The sequence below is a fragment of the Lepisosteus oculatus genome, chromosome 9, assembly GCF_040954835.1.
Source record: "Lepisosteus oculatus isolate fLepOcu1 chromosome 9, fLepOcu1.hap2, whole genome shotgun sequence".
Lineage (NCBI taxonomy): Eukaryota > Metazoa > Chordata > Actinopteri > Semionotiformes > Lepisosteidae > Lepisosteus > Lepisosteus oculatus.
In genome coordinates this window covers 8,463,000-8,489,338 of record NC_090704.1, presented here as the reverse complement: position 1 = coordinate 8,489,338, position 26,339 = coordinate 8,463,000, and the positions used below count along the sequence as shown (strand labels likewise).

Here is a 26,339-nt window from a genome sequence, read left to right as displayed (position 1 = left end):
GTTTGACCTGAATTTTTAGAACCTGAGAGATTTCCACATTTATGCTGGTATTTAGCTGATGGGAGTTTCACCCCCCCAGAAAAGCTGACTCGGTAGCTGGTCACATCAGTGCGATTTGAAATGAGGCACAAGACCAAGCCCCACTGCTGACCTCTTTGTCGAGTTATCTGGCGCCCTCGTGTCTCTGTCCGTATGGACTGAGGTTGTCGGTTCACCAGCCTGAACGGTTTCGGCTGCGCGCTGCTCGTGTCTGCTGAGGAAAAGGAGAAAGGCGGCTCTTTAAATGCTATTTCAGATGCTAAGCGTCAGGTTTACACTCTGACATGGTACCAAATCACCACATGCTGCCCCACTCCAGTAAAAACAGCTCAAAAGTCATTCACACAACATCAGATTGAGCATTGAATACAGGGAAATAATGTTAATCTGCCCTGTATGAAAACTCTCCAGGGGAGCATAGGACAGTAGTTCAATCTTTAGTGAAACCAGCAGAGAGAGAAAAACGAAACATGTCAAAGTCTGGCTTTAGCCGAGAATTATTCACAGTGCGAGAAACTGCTGTGCCTACCGTACAGAGATGTGCTGACATACCTGCTGTGGAGGAGCTGGAGGGTGGGTCCTGGCTGGTGGAGGGGAGGCTGGCCTCATCAGATGGCTGGGCAGACTCCTCTAACTCAGGCTGGCTCTCCGACTCCAGGGAGGCCTCGGCACTGGCCCTTTTCAAGAAAGCGGAGCGTTTCAAAGAGACAGTCGAGATCTGCTACCGCCTGGGATGTAGTATGTGCCTACTCGCCTCCCCATCAAAACGATTATTCTCATGCAGAACTATTTCCAGGTCAGAAGAACATGAAGACAAGTCAGATTTGCATTTATTTAGGCAGAAAGGGAAAACCACCACCTTCAAAACTCCCTGCTTAACAGCACATATAAAGAAAAAAATGTCATTAAAAGAGAAGGCGAAATCAAAATGAAGAGCTTAGTACCTACCCTTCATTTTCTGCTTCCATGAAGACTTCATCGCCATCGTCCCCCTGGCCAGGCTCTCCAGGGGTGGACAAGCCTCCTGTAGACGTGGTTACCATGGGTACAGACTGGGAGGCGTTCTCCGATACATCTGAGGTGTGCGTCTCAGTGAAGACTGTAACTGACAAAACAGCCACACACAGGATCTTAAATATCACTGCAGGCCAATAAGGCAATGCTGTGCTATGCAACTCTTGCATATAAAACTACAGACTCTACAAAGAAAAAAGATTCGGATGCAATTAACAGCTGAAATGTAAATGGCACAAAATGGAAATTTCAGGGATAAAAAAACAATCTACTTGACAAAATCTTAATTGCATGTGAAGTATTTCAAAATCAAGACACCTACATTTTTAAGAATGCTTTGTGCTGCTACAAAGTAAACAGAACCCAGGCTGCTAAATGCCTTATATGTCACAATACTCAAAGCAACTAAATGTTTTAAAACTGAGTGAAAACCTGTGAATTGAAGTTCCTTAGTGATGGGGAATGCAGCTTTCACGCACAAGGACAGACACGTGAGTAGACCCTGATTCAATGGCGAGATCTTATAAATTGTGAATCCTACTACATGATACTTCAATCACAATCCGTAACACTGCACTAGGACCACATTTCTGCAGAATTACCGCAAATGGCAACTCAGCAAGTTCCAGAATCTCAGAAATGCCCATTTGCTTCATGGAATGCACAAGTTAGGTTGTTACCCCACTTGTTATAGGCATACTTGCGAGGTTCAGAGCTATCAGACAGAAGTGAAGCTCCATCTAGGGTCCCTTCAGATAACTTAGAATATCAAACTCGCAAAAAACACAGTTTTCAGTCAGAACGCTCACAGTGGTCAGTGAACATGGTTGGGTCAAGACCGAGCCCTTACCTGGAGCTGCTACCTGCAGTGGAGTGGTAGGAACGCTGCGCCCTCCAGACTCCTCCTCGTGTGCTGCAAGGAACAGGGGAGTTTCGTACATTCCTAGACCTACAGAGTGGATTGTGTTTATAAAAGTGACACTTCTTTAACTTGGAACTCTTAACGTGTAAAATAAAATACAGGCGTTGATAAAAAACATAACACTGCATACCTAACAACTACTCTTCCGAGACCGATTAACGCTTGTGCTTAATCGATTACTTTAAAAACCTTTTGGCTACACGTTTAACGTTTACAAGTTCTCACTGCCACAAATGGTTCCTCACAGACAAACCTTCCTTCAAAGAAGGCCAGTTAACAGACTTCCAATGGCTCAATGTGTCACATGTACCTCCTTGGGAAGCCAGCTGTCCAAGGTCAGAGTGGCTGGAGCTGCTCTGTGGCATGTCTTCAGGAGGGCCGAACCTAAACCGGGGAACACCAGCAACCTGAGGAGAGCTGAGCACAATTCAAACAGTGATCAGCATAAGCCAATGCACACAACAGCCAAGACCAAAGCACTGAGGTCAGTCAGCTGTGCTAACATACACTATGTTCCAGGGTCTCCAAACCTTGATCTTGTGAGCCTTGGTCAGTATCTGGATGGGTGACCTCCTGGGAAAAACTAAGGTTGCTGCTGGATGAGGTGTTAGTGGGGCCAGCAGAATGTGCTCACCCTGCTGTCCATGTGGGTCCTAATGCCCCAGTATAGTGACGGGGACACTATACTGTAAACAGGCGCTATCCTTCGGATGAGATGTTAAACCGAGGTCCTCTCTGTGGTCATTAAAAATCCCAGGGCGTTTCTCGAAAAGAGTAGGGGTGTAACCCCGGCATTCTGGCCAAATTTCCCATTGGCCCTTACCAATCATGGCCTCCTAATAATCTCCATCTATGAATTGGCTTCATTACTCTGCTCTCCTCCCCACTGATAGCTGATGTGTGGGGAGCGTTCTGGCGCACTATGGCTGCTGTCGCATCATCCAGGTGGATGCTGCACACTGGTGGTGGTGGAGGAGAGTCCCTGTTACCTGTAAAGTACTTTGAGTGGAGTGTCCAGAAAAAGCGCTACATAAGCGTAAGAAATTCTTAATTATTATTATTGATCCAGTCAGCGATTCATAATCCTAGCAGTGGGTGACGGCTATTTGACTCAGGCTTCTTTTACCCAGTGGAAATCTGCCATCCAGGACTGACTGTGCAAACTGGCTGAGCTGAAGCCCTGAATCTTTCCAGGTCTTAATCAAAGAGCGCATTTAAAACTCTACAAGGCTCATTATGGGTTATCAAGATTCATGTGTGCCACATCAAATTCAGGATTTCAATAACAATGCAGGATCGCCGACAGATTCCATTCTCATTAAAGGTCACGGATGGTTTCTGACACAGGAAAAGAAAACTAACAGCCCGCTAGTTTTGGGCAATTAAAAGGCTACTCACTGAATAGCTTCAGCAAATCCATCTGTACGATGAGGCACGACCAGTGTTGGGGTGCTGGGCACCATCCTATCATCATCATCGAAAAAGTGTTGCTGTGCGGGGGTGTGAAGAAAATAAAAATGAGATAAACAACAGTGATCAAACCGGTTTTATTAACAAAAACAGATGGGCCCAGATAAGAGAGAAATCCACAGAGCACAAACTCACCATGCTGCCTATGCCAGGTGTCAGCTGAAGCCCTCTCCCTACAGACTGGCGGCGGATAGGAATGCGCTGTTTTGCACAAAGAACACCAGTCAGCACTGCGCTCCTCATTAAAACAAACTCTAATGCTTACAGATCCAACAGACAAGCATCCACACATTAATACATATTCATTCATATCTCAGCAAGGGTTGCCACAAAAGATGTTAGTGCAAATCAACTTTCATGCAGGTTTAAGTTGCCTGCTGCTTTAGTTTCATCCTTCACTCCAACACGCCGGTCGGAAACCTCTTCTCATTCGAGGACAAAGAGGAGAGCGCTTATTTAATGGGGTCCGAGTGAGCTGGCGGGGAGGGCGATGAGTACCTGTGCAGGTGGTCCCAGCTCCTGTGCCGGAGCCTGGATGGTCAGCCTGGGGGGTAGCGGGTGTGGGGGTCTCCGCGGCGACTGCGGTGGGCGGGGGCCCTGGCGCTCCGCAGTAGAGGCAGCTGGCTGCGGCTGCTCTCGGGGGGGCTCGCTGGAGAAGGTGGACTCCGTGGTGCTGCTGCTCCCTTCACCTGACACGCGAGAGCGAAGAGCCAAGTCAGACCGAACGCGCAGTGCCTGGACCTCACTAAGAGCCTGCCCGACAGACAGGCGAGGTCCTGGAGGCCGCTGAAGAAAAGAGATCTGAGCGGTTCGAGACGGCTGACATCTTACCGCTGTTCTGAGTGTCGGCTGCTCTCTGGTTGGTATCGCCTGCTCCTAAACTCTCTTCCGTCTCAGTTCCAGGATCAGTCGCTTCAGCTCCCTGTTGGGTAAAACTCCGATGCAACATCTTACAAGCATAGTGCGAGAATTAAAACATTCTTCCATCAAATAAAAGAGCCTCACTCCCACAAGTGTGTGTCATTAAATGTTCTCTGTAAAATAATTCCCGACGCCAATGAAATTGGAACACTAGAACAAGTCAAGGTAAGTCGCAAAGCTAAAACATTTTACTTTTCAGCAAGGAATTGACCTCTACTCGATCCTTTGCAGCAAGTCCACACGTTTTCCTTTTTGAGAAATCGAGTGGTCTAGCAGTCGGTAAAAAAAAAAACGTCCTATTCGGAATTCATTGAACAACCTTCAAAATGACATGACGACAGGAAAAAAAATAAAATTGACGTCTCTAATAAAATTCACTTCCAAATTGAAGTACACATTTGAAAAGGTCAAATATACGTTACTCAGGACAGAAACATGGTGGAGATATTATAAATGGGTTATGGACATATAGCTATAGTAGATCAGATTGCCTTATTACTGGTCAAAATCCTTTTGGGGATTTTTGAATATCTGAAAAGGCTGAGCTCACCTCAGTGTCATCTCCTTCGTAAGGCTCGTTGCCGTCTGCGCTCCCACTTCCCTCATTGCTGTCTTCGCCTTCATCTCCCATCCCCGTGTCATCATCTTCATCCTCATCCTCCTCCTCTTCCTCGTAGTCCTACAGAGATCAACAGCCTTTTAAATAACTCTGATCTGAAAATAAACTGCATGACTGGCTGGAATAAAAACAAGACCCTACAATTAAGACGCATTTAAGATCATTGTCAATTGCTGTCATCTGGGGCAATAAATCCCTTAATCCCTCACAAAGGAGAGATTGAGGAAGTGTAGGCAGATTCCTCCGACCTGTCCCTGACAATCATCTTTTAACACATCTCAGGCACCAGGGCTCTACAGCGTAGATCCAGGGCCGACTGGAGCTACTAAATACTAAATGGGTATTAACTTTTAGAATCAATCTTATGTTCTTAACTGAACAGACAGACGGGATTTTCTGCAAACTCGGTTACACACTAAATATTACTATTGACTAAACCACTATGACTAAAGCGGTTCTGGCTTTGAAAAAGAATCCGATATTTATAAATTTAGCAGACAAAAAAATCTGCAGAAAATGCTGTATATGTGGAATTCAGCAGTGAATGATAAACTACAGGAACATTAATGGCATTGCACAGGAATAACGATTGAGATGGGCCACTGATCTCATACCAATACACACCTCCACAAATGGGCAAACAGTTCACTCTGCAGTAAATGTGGAGCTGGCTATGCAGTCTCCTCATTCATCCAGGAAGGTCTAATAACTGTGAGGGTGTACCTGCTCCCCCTCCTCCTCATTCTCCTCATCTTCGCTCTCGCTGTCGGTCGCAATCACAATGACTTCGTGCTGCTGCTCCTCGGGGGATTCCTGTGCAGTTTGGCTTTCAGCCGGCTGGTGCACCAGCTCCAATGGGACAGACATCCTATCACCGTCCTCTAACATGGGGTAGCCTTCCTCCACGGTCACCTGCACAAACATTCAGCACACCGCCTTCACAAACGCGCTCGAGAAGAGCTCCTTCCATTTCAGGTAATTTTGTTTGGGGAAAAAGTACAGATTTTGGAACCAAGAGAACACGTAATTAACTGCTTTGCTGCCGCTATTTGAGAGGTAAGAAAAACTCAAGTCTATTTCAGATCAGGTCCTTTTGTAAAGCCAAGATGCTCAACGATGAGAAATACATCAAAAGGTATCGCTTATCTCACCTGTTCAGGGTCCTGGGATTCCTGGATCTCTGTTGCAGCTTCTATTTCAACATCAGTACTTTCTTCTGCCACAACTTCCTCCTGAAAAGGTCCAGAGGAGTTGACTTACTGTCCTGGTCCTCAAAACAATATTAATCTCCCCCTGAGAGCATGCTCCATTTATACTACTTGCAGACTACTAATTGAGCATACAGCTCAACCAAGATATAATTCAGAAAAGGAAAGTGACATTTTGTAAGTAAAGGCAGGATTCTTCATCAGATGAGCCAGGTGGACTTCCTAAAAGATTAAGATATTTGTACGTATGTCTCTAACCTCTGGTTCAACCCGTTGAATGATTCGCAGTTTCTTTGAAATTGGAGGATCTGCAGGGTCTTCTTGCATGCTCTCAGTGTTGTCAGGGGCACTCTCCTCCTCTTCCTCTCGGGGCCTCTTGGGTAAGGAAGTGCCAGGTGTGGCTGCAACTAAAAGAGGGATAATCATAATTCCTTTCAAACGTAAGAGCATCTATTTTTACACAATTGATTGTATTCTAGATTTAAGACAACAGAACTGCTGCTAATGTACATTACAAAAAGCCAATTCCCCCAGGCAAGAGGAAATGTACCCACTCAAGGTGGCCTTACAGGCAGTGGTTTACAAATTAAAAAAGTATTACTGCATTAGCAAAACGTGACCGAACAACAAAGCACAAACCTGTTCCATAGACTGCTGTAGAGGTGGAAGGTCTCTCGATCGGGGCACTGGGCACAGCCTCCACCAAGGTAGGCGCTGGCTCCTGGCTGGCTGGTTCAAGAAGGGGCAGACTCTGCTGAGTGGGCTGCACAAAGGCAGTTGCCTGGGTCTGCTGCTGCTGCACATTGAGGAGGGGCTGGGACAGTGTGGTCTGGACATTTGGGCTTGTGGAGCGGACCGATCCGCTGGCACTACCAAACACCGTCACGTGCTCCACGGGTCCTTCAGAAGCCTGCATTGCTGAAATCAGAGCCACGGGATACCAGAGTTGGGTTTTCGTCTTCCACTGAATAAAGGCAGGCTTTGGACAAAGCTGATTTTTTTTTCCCCCCTCGCCTACCTTCCTGTGTCTCCACCTGGGTGGTTGGCATCACAGTGGCCGTGGGAGTGGTGGTCGGCGTCGTGACGGTCGCTGGCGTGATCATGGGCCGGATGCTGGCTCTCGGTGTGGCCTTGTTTCCGGGGATGGCCGTGGTTTTGCTGGGTGTTGCAACAAGGGGGGTAGGCTTTATGTTGGCCGTGGGAGGCTCTGAAGTGCTAGCGCTATCATGGGAAGAACGTGTTTTTTCAGGGTTACAATTATACACAACTCGTAACCAGTATCTGTGCTGGTACAACCACTTGGCACTTAAACCAGACAGCAAAAAACATATATACAGACAACTGAAGGATTTCACCAAAAAAAGGTACATGGGTGAAAATATTTAGTTTCCAATTATTGGGAATTACAATCCTAACCCAAGGTTTATGACCCTAACCCAAATTTGTACAGAGGGGAATTTTAAAATCCTAACTACTCAATTAGCCACAACTTTTATTCTATTATGCAGAACTGAGTTTCCTATTAGAATCTTAATGCCAAAGATCTACCTCCCCCTTTCTGCTGCCGGCGTGGTCTTCAGGGTAATCTGCCTCTGTTCAGGTGGCCTCTGTGGCTCCTGAGACTGAAAAACAAAACACAAGACCCAAAAGGATCAGAGGCAGAACTCAAAACGTAAACCCCCACCCCAGCCCAAACTCCCAGCTGCGCTATTAAGAAGCGGCGTCGGCCGGGGCGGCGCACCTTGCAGGGCTGCTCCTGGGGCTCATCCCTCTGCTCGTTGTGCCTCTCCTGCTGCTCCCGCAGGTCCCGCAGCTCGCGCTCCTGCCGGCACAGACGCCCCTCGTACTGCGACTTCAGGGCGTTCATGCGCACCTCCAGCTCTTCCCTCTGCTGCTTCAGCTCCTCGCTCTCCTTCGCCAGCTGCTCCTTGGCACCTGCGCAGGGAGAGGACAGCGGTGGCAAAACGCCGAACGAGCCCCCCCCCCGAGACGTGCGTGCGGCGTGTCCCGCCTGACACGGGCTTAATTCATTCCTCGAAGACTGCTGGGAAAGCGAAACATGCGTACAATGGAAATTAAACCCCCCCCCCCCCGTGTTAAGATCTCAGATTGGTTCTGGAAATCCAAAACGTTTCCTCAAAACGTCCAAGCTTCACCTTAAGACAGCACAGAATGGTACCCAGGTAGTAAGAGGAAATCTGCTCCGTAAATGACAACACAGGTAGAAATAAACTACATCTTGTATAAGTGAAAACTCGTACAGTTGTAGTTTATAAAGTGAAGGATCATGGTATTACATTAAAAACATGACACCCTTTTACGAGAGCTTACTGACCAATAAGCTGGTTGATCTTTTGTTTGGCCCCCATGAAGGCCTTCTTTGTCTTCTCCTCTTTCTCGGCCATTTGCTGGCGCAGCTGCTCCTCCTGGGTGGATTTCTCCTGCAGGTTCTGCTCCAGCTTGGTCACCTGCTCCTGCAAACTCTTCCTCTCTGCCTCCTGCTCGCTTACCATCTAAAAACAGACCCAAGATTAAAAAAAATAAACACCTGGCACCAAGTAAAAGTGTAATGAATGAGCACTACATTGATTCCCCCCCGATATGATGGGTAAAATTCTGTTAAATTAATCAAAGATGTAGTTCTGTTTTTTTATTGCCAAATTACTTGTATGCACTTAAATGCAATAGACAACCAAAACCTGTTTTGTCTGAAAAACAACATTTAAATTATATTAAAGCATAATGCATCGTTCAGACGTTATAAACTCAAAACACACCAACAAGCGTTCAAATCACTGTCAACAGTAATCAAGATATATTTTTTTATAAGGTCAACTTTTACCTTCCAGTGCTAACAGGCCTGGAATATGAAAACCATCACCACCAATAAAATTCCTGTGGTGTTCTTTCAGGAACCTCAATGGCAAACTAAAATCGCACGCCTTTTTACAAGCTTTAAAACTACGTTTCACTGCCTTGAAACCCTAGAGTAAAGCACTGAAATAGTAACAGGTTTTCAACAGTATAAATCTGCACTACACGCCATGTAGTGATCGTAATACAGAAGGAGAGTTGCAGACCTCTTGGCTTGCACCTTACTGCAGCCAGTTAAGGAATAAAAGGACTCATGGCAATGAATCCTGCGAAGTTTTAATTAAAACTTTTTACATTTTATTTCAAATAAAATTTCCAGAATGGCATTTTGAGTCGTGAGAACAAAGCAGTGGCCATCTTGGTAAAGACAAGAAAAGCAGATGTTACTTGGAGGTCAACTGCTTTTAAACAGTAGAAGTGTCACTACAAGTCAATACTCTTTGATTTGAAAGGGTTTTTGAGTGCCTGGGTCAGGTTACCATGTTGGCTGACTCTGTTATCCTAGCTTACCTGCTTTGTAAGCAACTACATGGCCTCCTGGCTTCCTAACATGACTTACTTTTCATATCAACCTTGCCCACACAAATGAGATCACAAAAAAGAAAACCTAAAATGTTGAAATAGAAATCTAATAAGTAAATTGATTCTTAAAATGGAGAGAGCTTTGCAAAAAATATATTGGTGCTTTTAGAAAATGTTTCAAGGATGTAACTGCTGTGCTACAGTACGTGCAGAATTTTAGAAAACAGTGCGTCAACAAAGTACACTGTTTAGGTTACTTTAGAAGACAATGTACCAAAACAACATATTCTGTCTAGGTCATTAGATTAGCTGAAAGTAACTGATAAGCTTTGAATAACAAATCTAGTGGTGCTTCTTCTTTCTTTTTATAATGTAATCTGTTTTGTCTTAGTTTTTTTGTTTTAGAAGGGACAAAGTGCTGAGCTTTTTTACAGCGCAACGTCTTATAAAAACCCTGTACTGCTTGTAACAAATTGAGTCTCTGGTTGCACTTTGCAAAGTGGCAACAGGGCTCCCAATATTGCAATATTGAAATAAAAACCTTACTCAGGTGAGAACTCTCTCTTGTGGCTTCCTTGATAGGTAAATTTCCACGACAATGTGTAGATAAAAAAGTGGGTGCTCAAAGTCACTGGAATATTTAAAGCGTTTCGGATCTTTAAAGAATTTCCCCAACAATAGTGGTTTCCAATACAGCATCAGAGCAAATATATCTACATCACCTTCTTGAGGTTCTCAACCTGTCCTTCGACTTCCTTTACTTTGTTCTCTGCTTGTCCAAGAGCATCTTTTAAAGCCTGGATTTCATTGGCTGATGCCTGTTGGGCTTCCTGCTCCAGTATTGGCTGGGTAGCAGCTTCGGTGACCAGCTGGAAAAATTAATACATTATTTTAAAAGTACAATACATAACCATTTATATGCTCACCAGGACTCAAAAGAAGAATCTGAACCATCAATTACTTTGATGAAATCAGTCTATTAGAGGTCTCAAGAATTAGAAATAACCATTTTAATGAAAAATCAAAACGGAACACTAATTTATGGTTTACCAAATTTGCGGTTCAAAATTGGTGGAGTCCTCATACCTTGTCATGCTGCACTTTCAGCTCCTCGTATTGAGTCTTGTACCTGCGACCAATTTTCTTCACTTGCGTGATGGTTTTCAGCTTTTCCTGAATGTCTAACAGTTTGGCATCCAGCTCTTTCTTCAGTGCCTCCTTCTCTGCTGTCATTTTGGCGCGGTTCTCCCTTTCACTGTGCACTTGGTTCTGCGCCGTAGTCAAAGAAGCATTTGTCCTGGTATAGGAGGCAAAAAACAAATTCTGCAAAATGTTCGATGTCTTCTCAGATACCCATTTCGTTGTCCCCAGAACGGGAGACTAACCTAGCGATTTCCGTCTTTAGTCGACCATTCTCTTCAGTCAGCTGCTGAATGCGCTTTAAATGGGCTTCCTTCTCAGAGTGGAGTTTCTTATACTCTTCGGGATCAGTATCTTTCTGCTGTGTCACCAGCTGCTACATTGGAAAAACAAAAGGTTCATCCCACAAAGGTTAGTCAAGTCAGTTCTGGGTGCTTGATGCTTTTATCCAAGACAGAAGTTACCATTGCCCCAACCTCTACTCCATACTGTCACCCTTTTCGAAAACTCCATCCACATTCTCGAGATTAATTGTAATTTAAAAAAAATGGACAAAATGCATAACAAGAGATTTTAAGGTACTATCTGCAGAATGCCACTGTAGAAAGCCAACCTTCAGAGTTCAGCTGCTGCGATAGTAAATTACACTTGAAGGTGAATGGGCAAAGGTAACCCCTCTTCAGGGGACCAGGAGAAGAATCAGATTCCAGGCTACAGAGGTGGAGCGACAAACAGGCCTTCACTTCTGCCAAACTGAAGGCACAATACCACGAGAGAAAGTATTTTTCTCTGTCAAGATCCCTCTGGCTGAGCTCTCTTGTTATAGCCAGATACCAGAAGTTACAATTCTCACTACCCCCCTTATCCAGCAGGATGACTTTCCATCCTCGCTTTTCTCTCATCAAAAGAACTTTTTGGAAAAACTTGCAGTTGCCTTCAGTCTCCACATTTTCTGTCAGAATTACGAAGAAGCGTTGTTAACAAAAGAAGTGTTTTAAGCAAACACCTTGGTACAGATGCAAAGTCATTTGTGCTACAATCACTTCTAGGATGCACAGAAAGTACAGACATAAGATTACAAGTGTTAGGAGTGCAAGGATAATCATGAAGTCGCAGAAAAGATATACAAAAACAATCCTTCACACTGGAATGGTTACGTAATGGACGCACACACCCAGTTATCAGCTTGAGCAGGGTCTAAGTCTGTTAAGAAGTGCAGTTAACTCTTACTTGCGTCCTCGCTTTCCAGCGCTTAATGTCCTCCTCCAGCAGCTTCTTCTCAGCCTGCAGCATGCCACTCTTCTCACTCAGCTCTGCATTCGACTCCTGCAGAGGCATGATGTCGGCCTCCAGCTTGCGTACCTAAGAGTTCGCCAGCACCCAGGGAAGGAAAAGCCAAATAACGTTTTCAACAGACTGCGCATCTGGTGCAGTGGAAAACACTTAAGGTACTTTAAGCACTCTGAATAACAGGTTAACTTGTAAGCTGAATTTCATGTTCCTCTATTACTGTTCATATTCTGCAATCCCATGCCAGCCACTAGGGTTCTGTTCACAGCTGGTAAACAGGGGTAACAGAGGTATAATTATCCTGAATAGTGCCTTCAAGCAGATCTTATTAAATATACTCAGATGCTGAAGCACCTCGCATCTTACTCTGAATTGTACAGACCTTCTTCTAAATTGCCAAGCTGCTATTTCATTCTCTTAATACAGTATTCCAGAACACACTGACTACAGCTCTAACAAGCTCCAGTTCCTGATCCTTCCTTTAAAATCCTCAAAATCATCTGAGCTCAGTTTCTGACAAACATCTACAAAGAAGCCAGCAATGAGGCCAACACACCAACCTTGGCCTGCATCTGTTGAAGCTCCTGTTCCAGTCTCTCCCTCTCCTCCCGAAGCATTTTGTTGGTCTCCACCAGGACATTCATGGTCTCGGTCTTCTTCATGAGCTCTTCGTGCTGTGCTAGGGTTTTAGCAGTCACCTAGCACGCAAGTCATAAACCAGTAAGCACATGAATACTTTCATTTTCTACTGCAGTGGTCAGTTCAGAATAACCTCAAAGAAAAGTTAGCATTTGCAGATGAATAAAAGAGGCGCACTGGCAAGGGTAACAATGAAGGGGTGCTGTGACATCCAGGCAGATACCGGAAACGAAGATTTCTGTGTGTCAAGATAGTGGTCACAGAAGCTGTAAAATTACATTTCTTAACCCACCTTAATACAACTTCAGCAGGAATTCAGGTGAACAAGAAATGCAAAAATGCCACAGAATACAAGCTTTCGTATTGCATTGCGCTGTTGTGACTTCAATGCACTGAAACATTCTCGTTCGAATGTAGTTTGGTGGCTATAATCTCTCCCACATGGGTATGACATCCCAGTTTAACTCCACAACAGTTTACATGAATAAAGATGAAGATGTTCTGTATTTCGGTGTTTTGGAAGTAATTTTTTTAAATCGTGATCCTTGAAACGGATAATGGCAACCACAGTAATAAGGTTAATATTCATCAAAAGAAAGTAATTACTACGTTGAGATGTTTTAGGGCATTACATGAATTTTGAATATTAAGTGTTTTTGGTGTCCCTATATTTGACCATTCAGCATTGACCACGAGACATGACAAAATTCACTGTTGCATAAGCCTTACATCAGCGCAAGCTGATAGGGCACATAGTGAAAATTTGATTTAACTTGTCAAGTTTGCTAAAAATCAAGAAAGATAAAAAAAACACAAAAGAACCATCATGCCCTGCATATCATGAGCGGGTTTGCACCATCATGGGTATTCACAGCTAACAAATTCTGAACTGGTAAGATGTTACAGCCAAATGTATTCCCTCAGTGATAAGCCCCGACCCAAAAGATGAGTGAGCTTTACCAAGTCTGATGGGGATGTTCAAGTGTAATGATCTGGGCATGAGTAGTTATTACAGGACATCGTATTAGGTAATTGATGGTAACCTTTACAACAACATCTCCAGCTAAGATGCCACTCAACAGTTGCCAAGACAAAACTGAGATGATGTGTGGCATTAGAACTCAGAGGCCAAGTTCTAGAAGAGTAATGGGACAAAATCCCATAAATCAGCATCTGCACCTTGATGCAAAGTACATATTACAAATGTATGGCCAATGGTGGCCATGCTCAGCAACAACCTGTGAGTTTTAAAAGCAACCCTGTCCCCTTCAATGAAAGTGAAAGAGAAATACCATCGGGTCTAGGCGATTCGGGTAGGCAATATATTGGGAGGGGTATACTAGTGTTGCCTTTGATGATGTACATTTAACATTAATAATTTGTTCACAAAAACAGAAATTTTTAGATACAGTGAGCTGATAAACGACCATGTAAGCAAGAATGTAAGATGTAAGAATGGCCTCCTCTCCGCTGGAGGCTCGCTGGTCTCACCTGCACCTTCTCCCGCTCTGCGTTCAGACTGTCCTGCAGCTCTTTCAGCTCCCTTTCCAGGTGTTCCACCCTCTGCCGGTACCGCAGCGTCTCCACCTGGGCCACCTCAAACCTGGTCTCGGCGATCTCCTTCTCGCGCCGCACAAACCTGAAACCGGCAAATCACCGCAAACATTACCCATAGGGGAATCCAAAACCTCGTCGATTGTCAAAGGGTGAGGGGGATCGCCCCCTGGGGGAGGTTTACCGGAGGATCTCCAGGATCTGCTCCTGGGACTTGCCCTCCTCGCTCAGAGAGATGTTGAGGTGGCTGTCCTGTGCCACGTGCTGCACAGAGGCCACCATCTTGTTGCCGATGCTTTCAACCTGTTCGTGCAGGAGGCTGTTCTGTTTCTGGAGATCGTCACAACGGGACGTCAGCTTGGTTAACTCATCCTAGAAGCAGAGAAAAAACCCTACTTAATTCTGCCTCCGTGACAAAATAGAACTCGCCCTTTCCTGAGGATTTTGGTTCCCAAACCATACGTGATGGATAGAAGTCAAAGAAAATGAAAGCCGATGAGAATGTACTTGGTGACTGTTTTAACGCATCAGTTAACCCAGCTCTCGCCTACCTTCAGCATTCTCTCCTGCTCCTCCCAGGAGACCTTGGCCTCCAGGAGCTGGGAACTGGCTTTCTGTGCCCGGTCTTCCAGCTGCTGGCGCATCTGAGAGGTCTGGGCCACTTGGTTTTTAGCAGCCTGGAGGGCCTCCACATCAGCCGCATGCAGCATCAACTCTCGCTCATACTTGTTCTGAGCCTCTGCAGCCAACTTACCCTGGAAAGAAGACCGACATCTTTCAGAAGAAAAATGGATGCAAAGATCAAGTTATTAAGCTGGAACTTTGGGAATGATTTCAAGCACTGGCTTAAAAGTCCCATCTTAACTAAAATGAAACAAGTGTCAATTAAGAACTATCTAAATGGGCAGAAAATATGCTTAACACAATTTACTACTTCCCCAGTAAAAGACAATGGATACCTATTTGCAGGCTTTGCCATGTTGTTCAGGCTCTCCCTGCCTGGACGTCAATGCTACAATTCATGCTATTTGTGATGATGATGTGGCAGACCCCCCTCAGCTGCAGTATCTAAAAGGATGAAACAGACTCACCTGCTGCTGGCAGTCCTGCATAGCCTGCTGCTCATGGGTTGCTGCTACAGCTGCTCTCTGAAGAGCTTCCTGGAGCTCAGCCTGGATGTTGCTGAGGTTCTTCTTCAGATCATTCATCTAACAAATCAAATTAACAAGGGATTAATTAAATCCCAAGGGATAACAGATCATCTTAATGAAAGGAAACACACCTTTAGCACATGGGTGACAATCAGCTTTAACCTGTTGCTCGTCAAGTCTAGTGCTAACCAAGAAAGATAAAAATGCAAGAACCAATATGCCCTGTGTATCATAAAAACAATGCCTTTGTTTGCAGAATTTGCATTTCACAGCATGTGGCCAACTAGTAGATGTTCCTAGGTTGGGGATCCTGTTTCAGATCAGCAAACTGGACGGTCATTTTTAATTTGCAGTCAACGGTAACTAATCACCTGCTGCTCCAGATTCTCGATGGCTTTGCGTTTCTCTTCCTGCAGGTCCTGCTTCTCTTTCTCGGCTTCAACCAGCTTCTTCTCTAGCTGCACTTGGTACTCTTGAGACTCTTTCAGACGAATCTCAATAGTGGAACGAGCCTCTTCAGTCACCTTCCCAGACAGAAGTCACATAATTCTCAGTGAAAGCAGTTAAAACAACAAAGTCACCACGTGAATTAGAAAGAGACATTGTGCTATCTTGGTGCAGGGAATCGGCCCTCGTCTCCGAAAATAAGTGAATCACACCAACCTGTTTCTCCTTGCTCAAAGACTCCTCAAGGCTAAGTACCATGGCCCTGTACTGCTCCACGTTGCTAGTTGCATTTTTCAGCCGTTCTTTCAGGTCTCCGCTCTGCTCCTCCGCCTGCCTGAGGCGTCCACGCAGCTCCTCAAGATCTTGCTCCGAGCCCTGAGCACCTGTGACGAAAATGCAGGTTGAGCAGTGAAACCACTAATTTACAAATAGTTCCTAAATGGACAAATGTAATTGGACGGACAAGCATGCTAAATTTTGACTGCAAAAAATGTGCCCTGCAGCTGGAATTCGACACTTTACAATTGAACAAAACTTGGATTTTCAAAACCAGATCCTATCACAATGGAGCCTGTCATGCACGGTACAAGTATGAAAATTCCACACTGAGAAATCCAGCACAAACGATTGTGGTTTACTGCAACTCCCTCTTCAGTTAGCAACATAATACATCACACTTAATAAAAACTGCTAATCAACGTGCCAGACTTACTGCCTTACATATAATCCTACACACATATGCTAGTCCATTCATCTAGCTCCAAATGTGCAAGTCTCTGCCAACAAAACTTTAGCATCTGATGTCAATTTTCATAATTCAGACCAAATCGAGGATTTCATTTCCTTATTTAAGGTATGTCCATGTCTAAATCAATCTAGGCAATTTTCTTGCATTGTGGTAGCATTGTACCTGAGGTGCCTGAGCCCTGTGATGCGTGTGAAGCCAGCTGGGTTTCAGCATTGCTGAGCTGCTGTCTCAAGGTGTTGATCTCTTGCTCAGCATTCTTCAGAAGCTCCTTGGTTTGTTGGTGCACGGCATTCTGAGTTTCCAGCTGCTTCTTAGCCTCCAGCAACTGCAGCTGTAACAGTAGAGAACAGGCCATCACACGATGCGAGACGCTCAAGGAAGCTCAGTGTGAAATGAATGGAAGGATCAATGACAGGCAGGCCCTTACATCTTGGTTTCTGCTGAGCAGGTGCCTCTGCTCCACTTCATGTTCTAGTTTTTTCTTCATCTGGGCGATTTCTCTCTCCAGCTTCTCAATCTGGTTATTGAGGCGCTGTTTCATCTCGGTGTCAGAGCGCTCCAGGGTCACCTTTGAGAAGGAATTGCGAGATAATGTCGTCATTGGCCGTATAAATATAGCTATACTGTTTATCCTACTCTTTAGTGAAGTATTGCAAACAACTTGTGTTTCAAATATATAGGAATATTATGAAGGAGTAAACATGACCAATTACCACAAATAGTAATACAAAATTTTCCCCAAACGGCTTTCATGCAGTACTTAAAGCAATGCCTCTCTTGATTACTGACCTTGAACCAAACAAATAAGACTTTCATATTGCATGCAAACAACACAGGGCAGCACTCCAACCACGCTCTTACCTGAATGGACTTCAGATTAGTCAGAAGCAGGTTTTGTCCTCTCTGTTCTGCCTGAATGGATTCCTTCTCCTGATTCAACCTCGACTCAACCAACTTCAACATGTCTCTCTCCTTTCTCAGGTTTTCACCTCTTACCTAAAGGACAGTTTAGATTCCAATCAAAGCACTGCAAGCATGTTTAACCCATGCATGATCACCCCATGGGAAGAAGAGATTTTGTCCAACTAAATTGCACCCTTACTTCTGCAAGAGCCAGTTTCTCATTGGCAGCTCTCAGATCCTGCGTCATAGTGTGGATGATCTGTTCTTGTTTCTGGGTGGTGGTCATCATTTTCTGACACTTGTCACGTAATGAAGCAATCTCCCGGCGATAACCATCCACGTTGTCCTGTAGCATTTCATAACTTTGCAGGGAAGCAAGAGAGCAATTACCAATCGTTTTTTTGTCATCACACGTTGATAGAAGTCTTTCCGACATAAAGCAATGTTGTGCTCGTAGTTCCAAAATCTAACACCTTTTGCACTACAATTTTCAACGCAGCTGGCGAGGACCAAAAGTTCCCTCAGGAAGGACATCCCACAACTATTTACTGAATCTTGATATCTGTTTGCTTACCGCTTGGATGCAAATTCCAGCTGGGTGGATATTTTGGCATTCTGGGAACGAAGCTCAGACATCTGCTCTTGCAGTTTTTCATTCTGCTCGTTAAGCATTTTATCATTTTCGGCTTTCTCCTTCTTGTATGTTACAAACACCTCTTGCAGCTGGGGAAAAAAAAATTAACCTAGATCAAATTTCAAGTCAATTAGTCTCTGTCCTCTATCTGAATGCGTTCTGTTTTTCAATGGTTAAGAAAAGGGTGGCTTGTGGATTGCATACATAAAATGCAACCACCTTAGTGACAGTCATGAGAATCACATCCACTGGAAAAACATTTAATTTACTATAAATCTTTAGAACTTTAAACATTTACCACGCAACAAAATCATACCAAATAAGCAACCCTACACTATTACTCATTTTACTGATGCATTTATTCATATCAATACTACTCGACACGCTCAACTAAAATTTGGCGCACTACAATAAGCATAAAGTAATAACTAAGAGACAACTATTCTCAGACTGTAACCAGAATGTGCATCTTATTGACTTCAAGCATTATTAAACAATAGCAATAATTTTGTAGCATTTCCTAACGAAATGATCTTTTCTACCAGGCCAACCCACAAAAAAAGCAAAACATTTGAAAGAAAATATACTTAAATAAGGTACATTACCAGTAACAAATTGTGATCAAATTAAAAACTGACTAATTGCCTTATTGATTCCAATTAATTTTCACAGGTGAATGTTTTAAATGAAGAATAGTTTAAAATTCTTTATAGACAAGCAACAACAAATTTTCCCCATTTTTTCCCCTTTATAGGCTGGTGGTTCTTTCATTAGCATCTCCTAAAAACTGAGAACACTGTACTTAGAAATGGACTTAAGATTTTAAAAGTTATGCATAAAGTAAATGTATTAAAGGTCAGAGGAATAAACCCGTGCACAATACTGCCATCTAGTGGTACTTTACCACTTTTACAGTGCAGTTGGCTGGATCAAGTTTTTTTTAAATCACCTGTTTCAGTGCTGCCTTGGCTTCTATCACTTCAGCGGGCTCTGCTGTAGAGGCCTGTGCTGCAGTAGACACAGTGGGAGTGACCGCAGGGGAACGGCGAGGGGTGGACATCAGAGAAAGCTCTTCCTGCACAGTACCTGAAAGCCAGAGAGCAGATTTCAGTCGAAGGGCCTTTAGAACACATTATGCCATTGCGCAAAATAGCGCAGCACAGGAATCAGGAAACCTTCAACGCCTTACCCTGCACAGGGAAGCTCACTCCAGTTGTCTGAGCCAGCAAGATGCGATACATGTCTCTCTGGCGTACGATCGACTCAACCAGCTGCATCTGGTGACTGCGGGCTTCTCGTAGCTGTTCCAGCTCCCTCTGGGCCTTGTCCAAACTCAGCTCTAGCTCCGTAACCCTATAAAGAATAAAAGTGTGATGTCTTCTCGGAGGAAAAAAAACAAACTAAAAGTGATTTTAATATGAAATAGATCTTTAAATGTTCATGTTTTGAGTTGACTTCAAAATACTCATCTATAAGGCCCTACATGGCTTAGCACCTCAGTACCCATCTGACTTATCGTCCTACTCCCTTATTTGCAACCTTCGCTCTTCTAATTCTGGTCTCCTGTCAGGTCCTTCTCCTGCTAATACCCAAAACTGGAATTCTATCCCTGAGGATATCGGAGAGCTCAGGGAAGGAGATTCTTTCTTTAGAAGGGATTTTATTTAACTGGTTCTGTGTCTGCCCCATCACTTTCCTACTCTATTCCAAACCCTTACTGGAATTTTGTAACCCCTGTTGTCACTTCTCACATTTTGAGGACCCACGTGTAAAAGCACTATATAAAAAGTTGTTAGGTTGAATGAGATTTTAAAGATGGGGGGGGAAGGTTTTACTTTCTGGTTCACAAAAACTAGTGGAAAGTGTTTGAAAACCTTTGAATTTTACCTGCCTTCGATCCTTTGATGCCAACAGGGTGACGAGCCAAACAAGCTCTTAAACCTACATGGGGAAATTTAACATGGTTGCCCAACAGTACCTGGAAGAGGTGGTCTCCATCTCCTCCTTTTCCCGTGCTTCACCAAGCTCTCTCAGAGCCACTAGGAGGCGCTGGTTTTGCTGCTGCAGCTCCTCGATGTTTCGGAAGGTGACCAGGCGCTGGGATATGACCTCGGAGGAACTGCTGATGTCAGCAGAGCTCACCTCCTCTTCCTCACGAACGACGTGATTCCCCCGGGCCTCCTCCAGCTCAATCAGCAACACGCGGATCTGCGGGAAGAGATGGGAGGAGTCAAGTTAAGGAACTAGAAACTTGAGATTTTTAGGCAGACTGTGCCTCATACTTCCGATCAACACACAGAACAGCTGACCTGCTGAGACATGTCTGTGAGCTGCAGCTCGAACCTCTGGTTGTCCCTCTCCAGGACAGAGGAGCGCTTGTTGGCCTCATCCGTTTCCTTTTGCAGCCTATGAATTTCCTAAAAAATAAAGCTACATGTTAAGCAGTTATTAAACTAATAAAGATGTTCTACATTAAAAAAAAAAAGTCCCCCAAGGAGATGGCTAAACTTTTAACCCCTTTTTTTAAACCTTTTCACCAAGGTGGCTCTGTGGTTAAGGAACTGCGCCTGTAGCTAGAAGGTTGCCGGTTCGTATCCCACGGCCGGCAGAGGAATCCTACTCCGTTGGGCCCCTGAGCAAGGCCCTTAACCCCAACTGCTCCAGTGGCGCCGTATAAATGGCTGACCCTGCGCTCTGACCCCCAGCTTCTCTCCCTGTCTGTGTGTCTCATGGAGAGCAAGCTGGGATATGCGAGAAGACAAATCCCTAATACAAGAAACTGTATATGGCCAATAAAGTGATCTTATCGATCTCAACTTTTAAGGCCTTTTCCAGAGAGGAGAGCTCGAGTCTTACTCTCATGGCTTGCTCCAATTTGGCCGACAGACTGGCCACCGACTTCTGCATTCGCTCGTATTCCTCCCGCTGGCGTTTCAGAATGGGCGCTTTGGCTTCCACCTCCTTGACGATCTCATCCAGGTACTTGTTCAAACGCTTGGTCTCCAGTCTCTCCAGCTGAAGCTGGTCCTGTGATTCTATATATGCGTTGTACAGCTACAAGGACAGGCAGAACAAAGCTGAAAAACCATGTATACACTTCAAAACCGATGCAATGTAGGGCTGGTTTTCTTTTTATTGTGACTAGCTTAGGGTTATCGATCAATGTGTAATTGTATTCCCTAGCACTTCAAGAGTAATTACTCAGATTTTTTTTAGTTGCTGCTTATGAAGTACATGATCAAGATGCTACAATCGCAATTGTAATATCATAAGTTTCTTTACCAGTAAGAACAGGCCTCTACCTTCTAAAAAATGAAAAACTATAGGTGGAGGACAGCTTTCCATTACAACAATTTTATAAATCATACCTCAGTCAGTTTCATCCCAGGCTTCACTATTTTTGCCACTGCTGCAGCAGTAGGAGACATAGTTGTCAGCTCCTCTTCAGTAAGTGCTGCTACACCTGGAAAACAATGGTACTCTGTCTAGCAATTTTAAATATTTAAAATGTATGGGTCATAGGCAATGTTAACAGCACTGCTGTACTCAACCAGAGTCCTTTGTAAGACTTCACAGATACATCACCTTTTCGCTTGGCATTGGAGAGCAGATCATTAGCATTCTCTAGCTCTTTCTCCATATTTCTGATCTTGTCTTTCAGCTCTGCTTCAATCTTCTCTTTTGCATTCTCCGCTTCTAAAAGCCTCATTTCTGTGCATTTCTTTGCTGTATATAGAAACACACAAAGAGCAAACAGTTGATTTAACAGTTCATCCATCAAAATCTGCAAGCTATTTATCCAGGAAAGGACCGAGTCAAATCATAAAGCACAGGACACAAGGCTGAATTGATGGCATACAACTTTGTCTTCTCTGGGTGGGACACCACTCCATTACAGGACCATGGAAAAATAATTCAGTAAAACTACAACTAAAATGCCCTTGGCAGTTTGGTGGGGAATAGAAAAACCAAACCGACAATGAGAGAACATTTCAAACTCCACACAGTTGCTCAAGGTCAGATTCAAGCCCAGGACTCTGGTGTGACAGCAGGATGCCCCCAGAAAACGTCTTCGGTTTCATTTAACGTTACAAATAAGGCAAAGACTCCCGTAAAGAGCAATTACTCACCTTCTCCCACTTCCTTCAGTAACTTGTGAAGTTCCTCCACAGCCTTGTTGAGCTCCTCACTTTTAGAGTCTGAATCTGCTGCTGCACTCTACACACAAAGCAATAAAACTGAAACAACTTCTCAAAACATCCATTTTTTAATGACTTAAGACCGTTTTACACTTACACTCTACTAGAATCATGTTAAGCTTTGTAAGCTTGAGAAAAAAAAAGTACATAAATAGGTTAAGGGCCTGAATCAATTCAGCCAATTAACATGACAAAATCTAAACAATTTTCAGCATTTTTCCTGTCATATGTATACAGTTCATCTAAAATGAAATTCCACATTGATCATTAAACAAAGTTGAGCTATGATCAGTTAATGCCCCACAAACGTTTTTTTTATTTTCCAAAGCAGGAGGGTACAGTCCATAGTTAATGCAACATTCACTTTTGGACAAGATTCACTTTTTTATTAATCTCCCCCCACTCCTTTCATTAACTTTGGAGTTTTTCTGAGCATACTGTGCTTTATGGCAACACATCCCAGGACCAGCTTCAGCTGGGGAGACTGGAGACCAAGCGTTTGAACAATTTCATTTTAATAGATCCTGTTAAGAAATGTAAAAACTTAAATAAGTGGACCTGCCTTGTACAAATTGGACAGCTTTATGTGCGCATTCAGTTCATGGCCAAACTTCTCCTCCATGCTGGCCTGCTGCTCCTTTGCCTATAGAAGAAGACAGTGTTACACTGGTCGGTGTTAGGTCTCCAGCTCAAATAGTGAAATTCATACCACAAAGAAAAAATGACCTCTTTCAATTTCATCATCAAGTCCTCTGCTTGCTTTTGAAAGTTTTCATTTGACGATTTCAGACTGTTCACTTGTTCTTGAAGTCTTGTAACCTGAAAAGCAATAAAGTAATTAAGAGACCAGCAGCCTGCATCTCGGTTTTAGGACACGCAGGGCAACATCAGTATTAACTTAAAACCAGATTAATAACAACTGACATGCTTAACTAAAATTACTCCTAGGCTGAGGAATAACAGAACCAAGCCAAATGGGTGAGTTGTACTTATATCGCTCTAAGCAAAGGCATTACTTTGTAGAAGGCCAAACTGCACTTTAGTATAGTATTAACACAATTTTGGGATGCATAACTATAAACCTTCTCAATGAATGAAGAATGCACTTGAGAAGTAGCTGCACCTAATCAAAAGAGTGGATTTTTCACACCAGCCAAAGCTGGACCAAATCAAGTATTATTTTTGTTTAAATATGTGTTTACAGTTTCAGGTGTTTATAACAGAAACCTGAAGTGCAAGAGTATTGTTTCTTAACCCTTGCAGGACCAGACCACAACATATAATCTGCCTAATAAAGCATATAAAACAAACCTCCTCCTTTTTATTCTCCAGGTTGCATTTGAGCTCCAGAACTTCATTGCCTTTCTCTCGGGAGACAGAGAGCAGCTCGTCAGTCTTGGCCTTCAGCTCTGTGTTCAGCCAAGAGTTCTGACTCTGTAGGAGCTCTTTCTCCTGCTCCATCCTCTTTTCCCGGTACTAAAACAAAAACAGAAAACAACTTTGTGTTGTTGTCCTACTTAGATTCTATTTAGAACATGACCAACCTGTAATATTCCAAAGATGCAGTTTTCTTAGTGGTTGTGACTCCACAGATTCACAACAGCCTCTGGCAGATAAATACAGTTTTCCAAATTTACAGTTTCCAGGCAACCACTTCAACTTTTGGTTTAATCTCAATGTTACAAGTTTCACTGACAGACTCCTAAAGCTGTATTAACCTCACCTTGATTGAAACCTCCGAAGACTGAAGCTCATCAAGCTTTAACTGGAACTCCATCTTTGCAGTATTCGTCTCCACAAGCTTGTCATTGAGACGTTTAAGGTCCTCTGTTAAAGAAAGATGACATTTTTAAGTATCTGTTGCATAAAAAGAAAAACGACGGTAGATCTGAACTTAACACCGAAGGACTCCAATTTGTAGAATATGTTGCACTGCCCTTTTTTTGAGAGCTTTGCTGAGGAGCACAAATATTTAAAATTTCACAACGTGAAAAGACTCCAGTACATCTCACTCAGCCCCTCTTGTGGCCTTTTACTCTCAAAACAACTCACCTTTATTCTGAAACTCCAAGACAACCAGATTCCCTTAATACAAGTTGCCAAACAAAAACTAGACTTCTGAGTCTTAAGATTTCAAGCAACAGTGTCAAGAAAAACCCCATCTAAACTGTATAACACAATTCATCATAACGACAGCAGCTATGCAAATTAGGCTGTCTTAAAAGATTCCTTCAAGGTCAGAGGCTTTGTGGCACAACCCAGATTTTCATACCACTTAGATGCTCCACTTCCTGGGACCTTTTCTCCAGTGTTCGGACCAACTCTCGTTTTTCAGCCTCCAGTTCATCTTTGACTTTGGTGAGGTGAGCCTGAAATTAAACAGAAGACGGTGGTTCTGTGATGCCTGCTCACAAGCAAAATGTGCCCCTTTTAAGTTTCAGATGAAATGACATACAAAATCCAAAGAAAAGGCATTTCAGAACAAGTAACTAAAATGTCTGTATCCAAAATGTATTTTGATGTTCACCTGCTGTGCAGAAAATCTCTCTTCTGAGGACTCATATTCTCTCTTTTGCTCTTGCAGGGTCTTCAGCTCTGCACCTAGAAATTGAACGCAGAAAAATTAGTTTAGAGCCCTACTTGTAATGTGAATGAGTCTTTACATGGCAAGCTTCGAGCAGTAGCCAAAGATTCATCCAAAAAAAAAGAGGATTCTTCAAAAAGATAATTTACCACATGGCCTGAATCACAAACTATACACCCTGTGCAGGAACAAGCATGAACAAAGATCCTTAGAGTTAGCTTCCAAACATTTTTGACAGTAGCCTACCATTTACAACAGCATGCTCAAAGGCATGGACTACATTCGTATCTGGGTGAAAACTATAGTACTGTCACATTTACTATAAAGTGATTGCAATCCGTGTACTTACTGAGCTTGGTGAACTCCTCCTGGAGATTTTGGCGTTCCTGAGTCTCTGATACGAGTTTCTCCTGGCTCTGAGCCAGTCGCTTCTCCACTTCAAAGTACTGCTGCTCTGTAAAGATTAGAGAATAGCCTGCATCAATCTTGGTTGCACTGCTGTAAGAAAAGCTTTTAATATTAATGAATGATTAAGCACTGTTTAACTCCTAAATCTGTGCAAAATCATTCAATAACTGCTTATATTACAAGACAATCCTGTAACTTAACCTGACAAACAGTTTTGCAAAAGTTTAGGGTACAGGTATGTCGTTAAACATAGGTTATTTATATTTGCATAAAAAGTCTGACAAATCAATGATTTATACCAGGTAGATAATCGTCCCCATTCTTTAAATTACAAATTAACCACTACAGCCTGAAACGGGACAAATTCACGTTCAAGATCAGTTGCTCAGATGGGGTTAACATTGCAGTTTACAGACGTAACAAACTCGTAATTCAATATTCAAAGTATGAAGATCAAATACTACAGATGGGGGATTTCCTCCAAATTCACAGTTTGTAAATCAACAAAAAAAAGACAGAAATGGAAAACTCAACCTTCCAAAAGGAATCAGACAACATCCTTTTTTGAGGTCTGAAAAGCCAGGTGCCAAAGGCCTGTTGTTTGCCTCCTCTCGGCAGCCATATTAAAATATATGAATAAACACGCAGCTGGAGAAATGGGCCCTATACCAAAGTCAGTTCAAACATTAAGGAAAGCGATGTTCACAACTGCGCACTTATAATCATATGCTCTCAAAATCCAAAGTCTGCGATCGGAATGAAACGCGAGATCTCCCTGCGTCTCCAGAGCAGGCATGACGAAAGATTAAACATGAACGTTTCCCAAACATCTTACCACTGTCTACTTTAAATCGCTCGTGGTGGGATTTGAGGGCATCTATTTCAGATTGCTGGTCTGACAAGAACTTCTCGAGCTTGTTTTGGACGGCTTTGGAGAGCTTGGCCAGCTCAGGCCGTTCCAGCATCTGCTGCAGAATCGCCGCCATCTTTAACCCCCTCAAGTCTCAATTCGGGCGAAAGCTCTTGGAAAATACCGCCTATCTCCCCACTCTC

At 43.5% G+C, this 26,339-nt stretch overlaps 1 protein-coding gene across 8 annotated transcripts in view; it reads right to left on the bottom strand.

The window, feature by feature from the left end:
- The window catches only part of LOC102691619 (nucleoprotein TPR), a 26,802-nt gene extending 463 nt beyond the window's left edge, over positions 1-26,339 (bottom strand). Inside the window, exons 1-50 of one of the 8 annotated variants that reach the window (XM_069194073.1) lie at positions 26,122-26,339; positions 25,228-25,332; positions 24,822-24,895; positions 24,567-24,663; positions 24,018-24,121; positions 23,606-23,770; positions 23,021-23,113; positions 22,857-22,937; positions 22,226-22,313; positions 21,681-21,821; positions 21,464-21,558; positions 20,952-21,149; positions 20,405-20,512; positions 20,074-20,303; positions 19,285-19,448; positions 19,045-19,181; positions 18,036-18,184; positions 17,661-17,823; positions 17,420-17,554; positions 16,986-17,126; positions 16,721-16,889; positions 16,027-16,193; positions 15,735-15,887; positions 15,304-15,420; positions 14,764-14,967; positions 14,397-14,584; positions 14,150-14,297; positions 12,580-12,717; positions 11,960-12,091; positions 10,975-11,105; positions 10,676-10,886; positions 10,312-10,458; positions 8,529-8,706; positions 7,935-8,128; positions 7,742-7,815; positions 7,212-7,414; positions 6,833-7,111; positions 6,452-6,600; positions 6,137-6,217; positions 5,709-5,897; positions 4,917-5,045; positions 4,277-4,367; positions 3,944-4,134; positions 3,581-3,646; positions 3,374-3,465; positions 2,286-2,392; positions 1,904-2,002; positions 988-1,144; positions 592-716; positions 152-253 (exon numbers count right to left, since the gene is read on the bottom strand). In XM_069194073.1, coding sequence (XP_069050174.1) covers positions 152-253; positions 592-716; positions 988-1,144; positions 1,904-2,002; positions 2,286-2,392; positions 3,374-3,465; positions 3,581-3,646; positions 3,944-4,134; positions 4,277-4,367; positions 4,917-5,045; positions 5,709-5,897; positions 6,137-6,217; positions 6,452-6,600; positions 6,833-7,111; positions 7,212-7,414; positions 7,742-7,815; positions 7,935-8,128; positions 8,529-8,706; positions 10,312-10,458; positions 10,676-10,886; positions 10,975-11,105; positions 11,960-12,091; positions 12,580-12,717; positions 14,150-14,297; positions 14,397-14,584; positions 14,764-14,967; positions 15,304-15,420; positions 15,735-15,887; positions 16,027-16,193; positions 16,721-16,889; positions 16,986-17,126; positions 17,420-17,554; positions 17,661-17,823; positions 18,036-18,184; positions 19,045-19,181; positions 19,285-19,448; positions 20,074-20,303; positions 20,405-20,512; positions 20,952-21,149; positions 21,464-21,558; positions 21,681-21,821; positions 22,226-22,313; positions 22,857-22,937; positions 23,021-23,113; positions 23,606-23,770; positions 24,018-24,121; positions 24,567-24,663; positions 24,822-24,895; positions 25,228-25,332; positions 26,122-26,272 — 7,030 coding nt within the window. In that variant the 5' untranslated portion in view covers positions 26,273-26,339. The remainder of the gene's footprint in view (positions 1-151; positions 254-591; positions 717-987; positions 1,145-1,903; positions 2,003-2,285; positions 2,393-3,373; positions 3,466-3,580; positions 3,647-3,943; positions 4,135-4,276; positions 4,368-4,916; positions 5,046-5,708; positions 5,898-6,136; positions 6,218-6,451; positions 6,601-6,832; positions 7,112-7,211; positions 7,415-7,741; positions 7,816-7,934; positions 8,129-8,528; positions 8,707-10,311; positions 10,459-10,675; positions 10,887-10,974; positions 11,106-11,959; positions 12,092-12,579; positions 12,718-14,149; positions 14,298-14,396; positions 14,585-14,763; positions 14,968-15,303; positions 15,421-15,734; positions 15,888-16,026; positions 16,194-16,720; positions 16,890-16,985; positions 17,127-17,419; positions 17,555-17,660; positions 17,824-18,035; positions 18,185-19,044; positions 19,182-19,284; positions 19,449-20,073; positions 20,304-20,404; positions 20,513-20,951; positions 21,150-21,463; positions 21,559-21,680; positions 21,822-22,225; positions 22,314-22,856; positions 22,938-23,020; positions 23,114-23,605; positions 23,771-24,017; positions 24,122-24,566; positions 24,664-24,821; positions 24,896-25,227; positions 25,333-26,121) is intronic. The other 7 variants (XM_069194074.1, XM_069194075.1, XM_069194077.1 and 4 more) reach the window with 7 other exon arrangements.